We start from the raw sequence: 14,551 nt of genomic DNA on the forward strand, positions 1-14,551 counted from the left end.
TGACCTTGTTGGATATCCTTGGTGGGAGAAATAGAGTGGTTAAAGAGTTTTAAGCATCTTCAGAGGGGGATGGCTTAGAATCTTTAATTATCCATAGTCAATGCATTGATGGTGCCCATGTTTCATACTTCATATGATATGGAAATAGTATAAACTTTGTTAGTAAGTACTTGTAGTTTCTCATGAGGAGAAATGCTTGTACTTAGAGGCATGTCACTTGGTTTGGAACTCCCTTGAGACTCAGGTTGATCACCATGAGGGGGGAGTTGCTTGTGCATGACAGGGTGACCTCAACACTTACTGCCTAGTTTTCCTAAGTGAGAGTGTCGTGTGGACATGTTTAGGCTATTTCCTTGGGGATGGTACCATATTGCATTTGAGAGTTTAGGTCAGGTGCATGCATCATACTTAGCATGATTGATTGGAACTATGGACGGATGATGACTATTTGTTGAGTGTGTGTTGAACTAATGAATGTATGTGTAAGCTTATGATATTTGTTAATGTTTTCTTACTAATTGTGGTTATTTGATTTTGTATTAATTTCTTTTATAATAAACTCACCCCTCGCAATTTTTGTACCGTGTGGTTGGTACCTGTGATGATCGCGAACCTTTGTTCGTGGGAGCAAAGTGACAGCAGTAGAGTACAAGAATTGAGATTCTTTTGTAAAGCCGCCGAGCCGACGTGATGACGTTGGATTATTTTGGGAGAGAGTTGTGTTTTGTTAATCAACTCCTCCACAGTTGGTTCCATAATTCTTTTTGTTGAATTGAAGATGTAAATCACAAATTTAAATATATGTATGAACAAATTTACTTTCCATTATATGAATGATGTGTACTGAGTTACTATATATATATATATATATATATATATATATATATATATTCAGTTAAGTAATGGTGTGTTGTTTGGTGAATGTATATCAAGAAAAGAAATTACTTTCATTTTTCATAAACAAATTAACGAAGTTTTTATTTAAAAAATTGAAATTCTCATGGTTTAGAATGGTGATATCATAGCAACGAGGCGGGTCGTTACATTACCTACCTATCTCCCAAATGTCTTTGCAAAGAATTAACAGATAAGATGCATGAAGTTCTAATTCTAGATGCTTGCTTTGATGCATGGGCATAATGCAATCACTCTATGTCTAGCAATGATTTTATTAAGATACCCCTTCCTTTTAGTTCTATTAGAAATTACCCTCTGTCGAACGACTATTCCTAAAACAGATGCATGCAAGACCTTCCTTGTATTTCTATTAGGGATTATCCTCTGTTGAGCACCTAACCCCCAAAGATGATGCAAGGATGAATGATGCATGAAATTAAAAGTAAGAAAGGATAATAGGAAAGAAAACATTTGTTTGCATTAATAAATATGAAGTGTACAATACATCTTTTGGCTTTTTAGGCCTGTCAGACCCTAACTAAGGGTTTAGCCTCTCATAGCTATAAGGGACCTTACACTTAAAAAGGGATATAGGAACTGGAGGAGAAGGGATGGGAAAAGGGAATAGAAAATGATGAAAGAGAAGAAAGAATTCCCTAAGGGAGAGTTTTCAGGCTTTAGGTGTGTATTAGAGTGCTCTGAGACTCGGTGTGTCTTTTCTCCTTGGCTTGACTTCATTTTTATAGCTCCTGGAGTGGACTTGGGCTTGACTCCCTTTCTATAGTTGCTAGAGCGGACCTGGGCCTGATGCCAAAAAATCTTCCTTATTTATATTTTTGATATTTTCTGGATTTTTTTTTTGCTTTTAATCCCTCCTTTTCATATCTGCAAGCCATAAATAAGAAAAATATCAATTCCTAATATTTAGGCCAAAAATAACTGTTAAATAAATATTTTTAAAGATATTTTCAATATATTTTTATTATAAAAAATAACTCATATTTAGCAGTTATCAGATTCATACCTATGTTTCCAACTCTAAGAATTTTACCTTTGTTGTTGTCTCCAAAGGTCACATGTCCACTATTTTTGGAAGAAATATGAATAAACTTCCATGCATCTCCCATCATGTGTTTGGAGCAACCGCTATTAATGTATCAACTTTGCTTCAAGGAGTCCTTCATTCATATAATCATATTTTAATTTTGGTACCCAAATTTTCTTGGGTTCTTGGATGTTGGTTTTGACTAAAGATCCTTTTGGAACCCATACCATTTTTCCAATGCTACTACCATTCTTTCTAATATAATATGTTGATGCACTATGACCTTTCTTACCACACTAAAAGCATGTTAAGAAGGGAGAACTAGTCCTTTAAGTGGTGGTAAAGAAATTTTTGTACATCTTTTGTTGATTTTCAAGATTATATCCTAATCTAGCCTCATCAAAAACACATCTTTGTATGCCTAATATAATATCTAAATTATTTTTACCAAGAGTAAATTTGGCAAGAGCAATTTTTAAACCTACAATTTATTCTTTAAATTTATCATAACATTCACATGAATGAGATGCTTTATTGTTTTCTTGTATTAAGCATTTTGTAAAAGATTGGTTTTTATCTATTGATTTTAATGTTTTAACTTTAGATTTAAGATTTTCTAACTCTACATTTAATTTCAAAATTTCTTTTTCTAAATTTGAAATATTTTTCTTAGAAAATGAAACTAATTTGGCAAGTTTGACAAATTCTTTATGCAAGTCATTGAATGCATCTTGAAGTTCATCAAAAGAAATAGATAAATCACAGTTGGAAGATGTTACCTCTTCTTTGCTTTCATAATCTTTGGCCATGAGGCTTAGATTTATGAGTTCATTTTCTGAATCACTTGATGAATCCATGTCATTATCTTCCCAAGTGATATATGATTTTTTTTTCTTTCTTATCTTTAAAAGTTTTCTTGTCAGATTTTTCCATTCTTCTTTTAAAGATAAGACAATCAAATCTCAGGTGCACAGGTTGATCGCATTCATAGCATTTTGGAACTAAGGAGGAATCTTCTCCTTTCTTCTTTGGATTGAAGTTCGATCTCCTTTGATTTCCTTTGTTCCTCAGGAATTTATTGAATCTCTTTAGAAAGAGACTAAAATCATCATCTTCTTCTAAGTTCTTTTCATTTGAGTCTTCTCTATCATTTTCCTCATGAATAGAAGAAGATGAGGCTTTGAGTGTAATTTCTTTCTTCTTTTTGTCATTCTCTTCATGTTGATAGAGTTTCATAAGTTCCATTTCATATTCTTGAAGTTTCCCAAAGAGAGTGGCAAGAGACATGTTGGTGAGATCTTTTGATTCTGTAATTGCTGTTACTTTTGGTTGTCATTGTCTTGCTTAAACATCTCAACACTTTGTTAATGAGATCTTCATTAGGAAATATTTTTTCAAATGATGCAAGATGATTAACTATATGTGTAAATATCTTTTGCATATCTTGTATGGTCTCATTTTGATTCATTCTAAATAGTTCATATTCATGTGCAAGAGTGTTTATTCTAGATCTCTTAACATCTGTTGTGCCTTCATGTGTAACTTGTAATGTATCCCACATTTCTTTTGCAATTTTACAATTTGAAACTCTAAAATACTCATCCATGCCTAATACAAAAGTAATTATATTCTTGGCTTTTAAATTATACTGAACCCTTCTTCTTTCATCTTCATTCCATTGTTCTCTAGGTTTTTCTATAGAGATCTGAATACGGGTTTTCCAATAGTGATAACCCTCACCATTGAAAATAAGAGGCCTATTAATAGAATTTCCCTCAAGAAATGAAAAGTTAGATGAGACCATAATTATTCTTGAAGTTTTTAAACTTTAGACAAAAATTTTGCTCTGATATCACTTGTTGGACAAGTGATCTCAATAACTTATGGGGGGAGGGGTGAATTAAGTTTCAAAATTTTTCCACTAAAAAATTTTAACCCCCCTTTTAAATGATATATGATAGGCTCAGAATGCAAAAGAAGAAGAAACAATCAATTTAATAATGTTCTTTTAACTGACAAAGTAAACTGCAATAAAATAACTGAGATAAGGAAAGAGAGAAATGCAAACTCAATTTATACTGGTTCGGCCTTTTCCCGTTCCTACTTCTAGTCCTTAAGCAACCCACTTGAGATTTTCGACTATCTCTGTAAATCCTTTACAGTCTTTGAACACGCTTTGGGATCTCTTACCCTTGTATTCAATACTCTGATAATCCAAGAGACAAAAAGTCACTTGATTACAACTGAGTTTATGAGATGAACATAAATATTTCTCTCTTTAAGAGTAGATGATACAAATTAAAGTTCATAGAAGAAATCAAATTATTGTATTTGCTTTAAGTTAAAGAAATTAAATTACCATAATTTAAATATTAAAGTTAATTAAAAATTATTATTAATTAAAATAATTTAATTATACTTAATAATGAAATGAATAAAAAACATTTAACTCAAATTAAAGTAATTAAACAATTTAATTACTTTAATTAATATCTAACGTTATATTCTCATTTGAAAGCTTAAGAATGTATATATTGATTAAATGCTTTACAAATTGCTTCAAGCCTTTAAATAAAGAATAAAAATCATACCATTGTATTACAAACAAATAAATTTAAAAATTCATTTTAAAAGTAGCTTGGGTATATTCCAAGTAGTCCTCAAACTATTTTACTCTTATGCATATCACAACAAATAATTTTGTTGCACAAAAAAAAAATCAGATTGCATAATGAAATACATATGTTTGTCAATTGCATATCCTTATATCCTTCAAAAAGACACATCTTTCCCTACAAAACCTAAAATCCAAGTGAGAGTACAAAATATCAAACACCTTACATGTATCAACCAAATCCTAAGATTTTCTATAACGCCCTATGAAACCATAAAAAAATTATTAATTAAAATAAATTGGCAATGAGAAGCATTGGACAAATATGAAGAAGAAAAATGTAAGCAATGCTTAGTTGCATAGCCAATAAGAAAAGCTCCCCACAATTTGATTGTTTTTTCTTCTACTCAATTCTGATAACAAAATTATTAAAAGGAAGAAATAGATCTACCATTTTTCTATTAGATAACAAAAAGAGAGGCAAAATGAAAGAACAATTTGCAAATATAAGAAATTAATTAGTAAATCTGAAACACATATGTCTTTATCATCCATCAATAATGTATGATGATAGAGACTTCTTAGAGAAATCCCTCTTTTTTCTGTTCAATGCATGGTGATTCCATCTTTCTCTCCTTTTGCTCATGTGCATGGTGTCACCGATAGTTGATAGGATAAATAAGTGAATCTCAACAAAAAAATTATTTAAAAAACATGTACATTAGTTGAAACGAAGATTTTAGTGTCACCAAAACAGTCAAATAAGATAGGACCAAAGGAGAATGAAACGACATCATAAAAAAATGATAACATACCATAGAGTTGGAAAGAAAAAGAGGAATAAAAAATGTGAAAATAAGAGAGGCAAAACTTATGGTATGAATTTTTGTCTGCAATCTGAATTAAAAAAAATAATGAAAATGTACAGAAGAAGTCATTGCACCAAAATTTAAATTTTTTTAATTGTAATATCAATTTAATTGATATTGATATACTTATAAATTGATTTGTGACAATGATTTTAGTAAAAGTGTTCCAAATTATTTTTAAAAAACAGACAATTATCAAAATTTTGATTGCTATCAATCAATTAGAGCAATCATTTTAATTATTGTGTTTATATATTCTGAATTTTTTTAAATATTTTAAATATAATCAAGGATGTCAATTCATAAAAATAATTAGTGATTCGAATTGGCAGTCATTAATTATACAATATGTTTTATAATAATTAATTACTTTAATTATAATAATATCACAAAAAGTTATCGTAATAAATTAAATTATAATTTGCTAAATCCCTTCTCCTATTATAGAATTAGTGAGAATTAGATATTTAAAAGGGTATATGTCACCGTGTAATTTTATTCCTATCAATTTATTTAATAATTAGAGGTTGAAAAAGAGTTTTCAATTTTTTCTTTCCATAATTTGTAATTGATTTAATTTGAATGTTATAGAATTGTCTATTATAAAATTAGATGAATAGTATAATTATAAATTAATTGACTTCAATCAATTAATTAATCATTAATTTAATCTAATTATGTCATTTGAATTGATACTCATTAATTATAAATCAATTTTTAATTTAAAATTAAAATTAACAAAGAATTAATTGCTTACAACTCTAAAAAATGCCACGGGTCAATATTTCTTTTAGAAAATATTGTTGTATGTATATATACTATAAATAGATTAAATTCTATTTAAATCTTAAATAACTGATATTATTATTACATTTAACATTCAATAAATTCATAAATCTCTAATGAATATATGCAAGTCGAGAGTTCCGGTATAGCACCCAGAAGGGCTTTGGTGCTCAAGTATGTCGGATATACAGTACATGGCATCAGTGTATTTGTACCTTAAGCGCGCCTTTTAAGCCTATTTTTAATTAGGTTTATCATGAGTAGAAGTAAGAGGATACATTTTTTTGAACATATTATTTTATTGATTATAATTTATTGAAAATGATGAATTTTTTTGGTTGCATATTATATTTAATAATTATGTTTTTTTAATTTTATAACTTTTAATATATTTTAATTAAATATGTTTAAAAGGATGTGCTAGTAAATGTATTGTTGAAGCAAGCACCCAAATTTGTGATGTTATTATTAACAACAGGTTGTATTCAAGATCCATGTTTTGCGTGAAATGCTACTTAGGCGAACCCGGCCTTAATTTACATTGTTGTTATTAACATACTGTGTTCATGATCTAACATCTCACACCTACAAGCATGAGCTTTGTGAACTACAAAGGACGGTTATCGAGTCATTGGAACATTGGACAATAATTTGGTGATAAGATATTTGGGTTTGTTAAGATTGAAACAAAACAACACATTTACTTAATTTACTTGCATGAAACCAGACCGAACAATATAAACTAGATGAGTTTATTTAAATTTTAAAAAAGTAACTTTAAAATAAATATTTTTTATATAAATATTTTTTTTTTAAATATAAGATTTATTTTTTAAAATAAGAAAAAAAAAATTAAATAGAAATAATTTAGACAAACACTAAAAAAAATAAAAAAAAAATATTTATTTTATTAAAATAAATACTTATTTCAACAAATAAATTTAAATAACTTATTTATTATTTAATTTTTTACCTAAAAAATAATTTTTAAGTAAAAGGAGACAACATATTATTCCATAAAGTTGTAAAAAAAAATAATTAAAGAAACCGTAAAAAAAATCATTTTCACTTCATCCAAATTCCCAATGCCACACAAAATATAATAAACAAACAGGAAACACAGCACCTGTCAATTTCATTGACACAAATGTCAAACTATTTATTCAAACACGATACATCTTGAATATTGAAATGATTCCATCAACATTTTCCCCCAAATTCATAAACATATAAAATACCAATTTCATTACTTCATACTTCCAAGTTACAAGCATATAATTTTTTTTCTTACTTTTTAATTAGAAAAAGACCACCATCATATATATACATATGATTTCCATAAATTCATTGCAACCTTTGAAATGAAGTTCGTTTATACATGAAATAAAACGTTGGATTGAATCAAAATCCCTGCAAAACGAATCAGTGACTCACACACGCGCGAATTAAACCCTCCTATATTAAGTAATTTAAACCAAAAATAAAGAAAAAGAAAAAAATTACTGGTTCTTACTCTTATTACTTACGATGAGGGTATATATGTGTACAAAAAAAGTGAAAATGAAAAGATGTTAGAAGAAATATTCATAATTTTTCTTCATTTTTATTTATTTACACGTTAACGAAGGGAGGAACCAGCGAAGGTGGTTCGTAGCAGAACGGCGCCGCGGGGTGCTGCCACTTTTTGAAGACCACTTTTTCCGTCGGCCGTTGTTGTTGCGGCGGATCCTCCTTCTGCGGCGGCAGAGGGAGCGGCGGCGGCGACGAGGCCAGCGGGGACAGCAGCGGGATCGCAACGTTCCACTCGAGGGCGCGGTTTATCTGAAGTGACGACGGGGCGCGGCTCTGAAGGCGGCTGGGCTTCCGGCGGGAGGGGCGGGTTCTGCTGTGAGATTCGGCCATGTGCGGCGGCGCGTGATATCGACGACGAAGAGAGAGAAAGTAAGAGAAGTGTTTTAATGTGTGTGAGAGAGAAAACTGAAAAGTGAAATACGGTGGGTGGGAGTTGAGGTTAAGGGGTATAAATAGAGGGGCGTGCGGTGGTGCACACGTTTGGAATCTTAAACTGAAATGATTAATGCGGCTCGGCTCGGCTCGGATTATCATTATACACGGTGACCGAGGCTTAGATTATTTTTCCCCAGCATATCTCTAAATATATTTTGTTAATAAAACTCTTTTTTTGTTTTACCAACTGCTAGTTAGGAAAATCAAAGTATTAACAAACTATGTGTTAATTTTTAAGTGGAATTTTTAATTTAAATTTTATGTGTTAAAAACTAAATCTCTTGCTCTTGTGTGAACCAATGGTCCTTGCATCACGTAAAAACATTCATTATTTTAAAATAAAATAAAAAACAGAAAGACCATTTTAAGTAACATTACAAACATAAATGATTAAAATATATTTTATTTAAAACATATAGGAACAAAACAGAAAAATGTAAGAATGTATCTCCTCCCATCTCAATTAAAAAAGTTAATTAATGAGATTTAATTACATGAATCTCAGTTAATTTTTTTTTCAAATTATTCTTTGTTAAAATTTAGTATCAGACATAAAAAAGTCATTAAAACTAAAATTTTAATTAAATAAAATATATTTTAAAATAATAACAATAAATAAGACAAAATTAATTAAAATTTTATTACTTTTAAGACAAATTTATATAAAAAAATTCTTATATTCGAGACAGAAAGAAAATATATTTTAATCTTTCATTTAACATATTATCTCATTAGACCAAGTTGTATAAGAATCACCTCTAAATTAAAAAAAAAAAAAAAACACAGCACAAAAGAGCACAACCAAAGTGCAGCCAAGACTAATCTTATTGAGAGAAAAATGCAAAGATTTTGTAACTCTAAAGATTCACATGTTTTCCCTTGATTCCTAATTACACTCGAGGCACCCAAAGAACACAGTTAGTTCTTCTCCCCTCTTAGTCATCTCTTTATCAAGTCTCATATTAGAACTTAAGCCATGATTCCATCTCTATTTCTTATATATTCCAATTTTATACTGCCTTATATAACAACATTATTAAACAAAGGGAACCCACCCTAACAATATAACAGAAAAGGTAAAACTATAAAACTGAATGTGTCACACCAGTAACAATCTCCACCTTGGCATATTCTGATTTGACTTTGTAAGATCAATCTTGTTGAACATTGTCCTTTCCCAAAGCAACTCAACCTCCTTCAATCTTAAGCAAGTTCAAGCAATGCCTAAACTTGTTTGCAGTGACCACTTTGGTCATAAAATCTGATGGGTTGTCTGAAGTATGAATCTTCCATGTTTGTACTGTTCCATTTGAGAGTATATCTCTAATCCAATACAATCTTATATCAATGTCCTTTGTTCTCTCATGAAACAAGTAATTTCTGAAGAGATGAATAACACTTTGATTGTCACAAAATATACTAATATTTTGTTGAGAAAACCCAACTCATTTACCAAACCCATCAGCCATAGTGCTTTTTTGAAAACTTTTGTAATCCCAATGTACTAAACTACAATGGTGGATAAGGCAGCAACATGCTGTAGAGAAACTTTCCAACTTACTGTATTCCAAATAAGGAAAATGCATATCATGTTAATGATCTCTTTTTGTCACGATCTCCGACAAAATATGCATCCACATAGCCTTTTGCTCCACCTGAATTTTGACTATCTTTTCCATATTTCAAACTTGTATTAACAAACCCCTTTAGGTATCTTAAAATCTCTTTTACAACCATCCAGTGTTGTTTTCCTGGATCCTTCATAAACCGACTGACTAAATTGATTGCATAGGCGATGTCTTGGTGAGTACACACTATAGCATACATTAGACTGTCTGCAACACTAGCATGTAGCACCTTCTCCATTTCATCGACTTCTTGAGTAGTTTTTGGACAGTCTTCTAGATATAATTTGAAGTGAGCTGGAACAAGGATGCTTACTAGTTTAGCCTCCTTCATCTAGGACCTGTTTAAAACCTTCTCAAGATAACCCCTCTGAGTAATGAGAAGATTTCTAGATTCTTCTCATCTTTCAATCTTCATGCCAAGGATCCTTTTAGCAGGCCCCAAATCCTTCATTTCAAATTTAGCCTACATGATAGAAATCCTCGACCCAAGAGGGTGCACAAACCACCAGCACACCTCCAGAACTATGTCTAAATTCCACCCTTCAGGATATTACCTTGCCAACAAATATCTCACAGTTATAACAACCTTGCAGGACCCACTACTTATTGTTTTGTATTTCTGTTATGTTGTCTGCTATGGGCCAACAGTGCCAATCTATGTCCCCTGTAGAATGATTATAAATACTTAATAGAAATGGAAATAAGGCAAGGATGAATCATATTTTTCTTTAGTAGTTTTGTGTAGTCAATAGCTAGCTCTACCAATTTGGCCCGACCTGCCTTTGGGCCTGATACCATGCCTGAGCATAACACTCACCAAGCCTCTATCGAACACCTCAAGTAGGTTGTTATTTGCCTTACTCAGAGCCACCACTCTCTTGCATAGAACCACGTGAACCTCGCCCAGGCCTAATCAACCATGGATAGCAAGATTGACTCTGTTCTGGAGCATCTTGCCATCCTCACAGTCACCCTACTCCCCAGTGCTCATCCCCTCCAGTACTACCCCCCACTCCTCATTCATCTCGTCCCCACATGAAATTGGACATTCAATGCTTTGATGGACAAGATCCCCTTGGGTGGATTTTTAAAATCACCCAATTCTTTGACTACCAAGCAATGCCGGACAACGAATGCTTGATGGTGGCGTTGTTTTACATGAAGGGTCCGACACTCTGCTGGTATCAGGGGATGTTGCAAAACAATCTTTTAACCTCTTGGCCGGTGATGCTACAAGCCCTCGAGTCGCATTTCACGCCCTCCTTCTACGATGACCCTTACAGAGCCTTGTTCAAACTCTCCAACAAAAGGGCATCGTAAACGACTATCTCTCATAATTTAAGCATTTGGCCAATCGGACGGTGGGCCTAGCTCATCCCTTTCTCCTGAGCTACTTCGTATCAAGTCTTGTTCCTGATCTTCGCTGGGAGGTGCAGGTGTTATAACCTCTGTCCTTACCGCAAGCTATAGCGCTTGCCAAGCTCCAAGAAGACAAACTTCTTGATCATTGACGGGGTCCTCGCACTCCCCCACCACCAACACCTACTTCTTTTCCAATGGTCCTTGCTTCAAGCCAAACAACAGGTCCACCTAAGTTACCTGTTCACCGCTTGTCACCTGAGGAGTTGGTCGTTCATTGGGATTGCAGCCTCTGTTACCACTGTGACAATAAATGGGTAACAACCCATTGGTGTAAACCCCATTTACATTTGTTCATCATCGATGATGACTCGAAGCTGCAGCCATCCCTTGCCTCTCCTGACTTTCCCACCACACTCTCAGACATCGTAGCCGACAACCCCCCTCTCCTGAGCCTCCATGGAATGTTGGGCATGCCAACTCCGACCTCATTACACTGGACTAACGTATTGCAAGTAATCTATATTGATGTGCTTCCATGTAGTAATGACATGTGCACATGACATGTGTAGCTTTTGAGATTTCCCACAATCACATGTTCTTTGATCCAACCTAACAATGAATTTCCCCATTCGACACCTCTCTCTCATATTCACTATTTCCTTAACTTGAAATTGAAATCTTTGGCGGTCAAACTGTTGAACGAAGTGAGTGTTGGACTTAGTTTATTCTTTGGTGATGAATTTGGCTGCAAGAAGTGTGTAAACTTGTCCGGAGGCGATCATTGCATCAGCCTGAGTCCCACGATCAACAAAATATTTGTTTAACTTCTCATACGTGGCTCTGACCAAGGCTGTGATTGGAAAATTTCGAATTTTTTTAAGCACCGAGTTTAGTGACTCTGCCAAATTAGTGGTCATGTGTCTCCACCATTTTCCGTCATCCCATGCCAAGGTCCATTTCTCCCTTGGTATTTGATCAATCCATGTTGTGTCGTGTGGATTGTCTTCTTGTAACTCCCAGTAGTGGCAAAAAAACTCTAGTTGAATCATGACATACCCTGTAGTTTGAAAAAAAATGTAAATCTGAATGTTAGTTTAATGTTAAATAATTAAATATTTTGCATTAGAATATAAACAAAATATCTTACCCATACTCAAGACACTTTTTCTTTCGTCCTCATTTTGAACTGTTTTTTTTTTTTTGTAGTTTTGGCCTATGTGTCGAATACAGAACACATGTGACGAATTGTCTGTTTTCCACCCACTGTCAGGTGGTTATATGCAATTTTGATTGACTCGTGCCTGTCAGAGATTAAGCATATACCATATTGTGGCATCACATGTGTTCTCAAGTTTTACAAAAAAAAGTGTCACCCATCTATTGTCTCACCCTCAACAATGGAAAATGCCAATGGAAATATGTTGTTAGCGTCATTTTGTGCAACTACAATTAACAGCGTCCCTTTGTATCTTCCATATAGCCATGTTCCATCGATTTGCACAATGTGTTTACAAAATGCAAACACATCAATGCATGCCTTAAATGAGCAAAAAAATCGATGGAATATGACCTTGTTTGGGATTAGTTGGTTGGACTCCTCCAGTGCAGGAATAGTTTGAATCCTGACAATTGTGCCATGGATGAAGTTTCAAAGCTTGTAGGTATTTGGGAAGTATGTTGTATGACTCTTCCTAATTACCATATACCTACTCGAGGGCCTATTGTTTTGCTAGCCATGCTTTACGATATGTGATGGTGTATCCGAACTCTTGTCTTACGAATGCGATGAATATAGGAATGGTTAGTTGATCATTTTCTTCAACCATTGCAAGGATATTTTTGCATACAAGTTTCGAATCCATCTTATTATGATCTTCTGAAATGGTTGACATGATACATGTGTGAGACCCTTCTATCATTCTAATTTCCCAAACTTTTAGATTTTTTCTTTCGAACGCTCTAAGTTTCGATTGGCACCCTTCAGCTGGGCAACATAAGACCCACGTATCATTCACACACCTCTTGGCTTTGAAAGTTACATGGTTCTTAATGTGCCACATTTTTTCCTCATGTTTCAGGTTCTCCAATTGATAGAAGCGCTGACCAACATACAGCTTGCCATCATGCGAGTCAGATTGTTGTTGTTGGTTCAAAAAATACCTATAGTCAGGGTTGTCAGACACTTGGTTGTCACCAACATCAGCTCTATTTGGATATGGATGATAGACATTTTCAGTTGATATTTGTTGGAAAAGGAACTATGTGTCATTATCGCTGTTGTCATTGTTGTCCGCCAAAATTTCGTCTTCATCGTCACTGAAGTCACCAACTACTTCATCCGGCAACCCATTTTGAGCATGATAGTCATGTGACATTTCATTTCTTTTAGACTGAACAACATGGATATCAGTAGTTGGGTCGACATTTAGGTGGGAGGGCTCATTTAGTTGGGGAGTCGCCTCACAATAGTTTGATGACCCACCAAACAGTTGTGTGTATGAACTAATGCGGGTATCAAATTCAGTGGATTCAAAATGAGGGACGTAATAATCATTGGTGATCGTGTACGGGATTGGTGCGAAAGAAGATAGGCCTTCATGGTAGGTTTAAGTATGGTAGTCAGTGTATGGTGTTTCGTGAATTTGTGGTTATTGAACAGTTGTTTCGACATTGGCAGTAGAAGAAGGTTGTTGTTCATATTGTACGAGCAACTGAAAGCCACTTAAGCATTGATGTCGGTTATATACATCGAACATGCCATCAATATCCTCATCGTCACTAATGGTAACAGCCTAGTAATTGAACATGTCAGACCCAATAGAAATTGGGTATCAATAAATGACTATGATTATCGTTCGACCTCGATTTAGGCCCATCTTACATTGGATTTTTGTTTTCAAGGCATTCAAGGTCATGCCTCTTCTCATTGAAACAAGTACATTGTTTCTGCCCTTAAACTCAACGCCCTCGTCACAGTCGGCTACATAGGCATCGTAGTAGACTATGACAGGGACGTTTTTGTTTCTGCTTGCCATGGTGACTGAGAGTGATTTGGTTTGGAGATTGAGAGTGATTTGTTTTGGAGAGTCAGAGTGATTTGGTTTGAAGACTAAGAGTCATTTGAAACTTCTGTTGTGAAGTGTTTTTTGTGTGTAGAAGAATATGTTTGGAGACCTATTTATAGTGTCGTGGCTACAGATAGATCCAACGGTTGTCATCACACCAATAATTTTAACGGTTAAGATTGCCTCCACAGTGTCATGAACAATGCACTGATAATTTTTGCAGTCAAAATTGCGTGAACTGTGCCGTGAACAATGCACCGATAGTTTTTACGGTCAAA

At 33.6% G+C, this 14,551-nt stretch overlaps 1 protein-coding gene across 1 annotated transcript; it reads right to left on the reverse strand.

Annotated features, from left to right (window-relative positions):
• Positions 1–7,692: 7,692 nt before the first annotated feature.
• Positions 7,693–8,218, reverse strand: LOC114402651 (uncharacterized protein At4g14450, chloroplastic-like). The gene has a single exon (XM_028365303.1). It carries the CDS (start codon positions 8,111–8,113, stop codon positions 7,823–7,825), a length of 291 nt encoding a protein of 96 aa, XP_028221104.1. The 5' UTR covers positions 8,114–8,218; the 3' UTR covers positions 7,693–7,822.
• Positions 8,219–14,551: the final 6,333 nt, after the last annotated feature.

Source organism: Glycine soja, chromosome 20 (assembly GCF_004193775.1).
Source record: "Glycine soja cultivar W05 chromosome 20, ASM419377v2, whole genome shotgun sequence".
NCBI lineage: Eukaryota > Viridiplantae > Streptophyta > Magnoliopsida > Fabales > Fabaceae > Glycine > Glycine soja.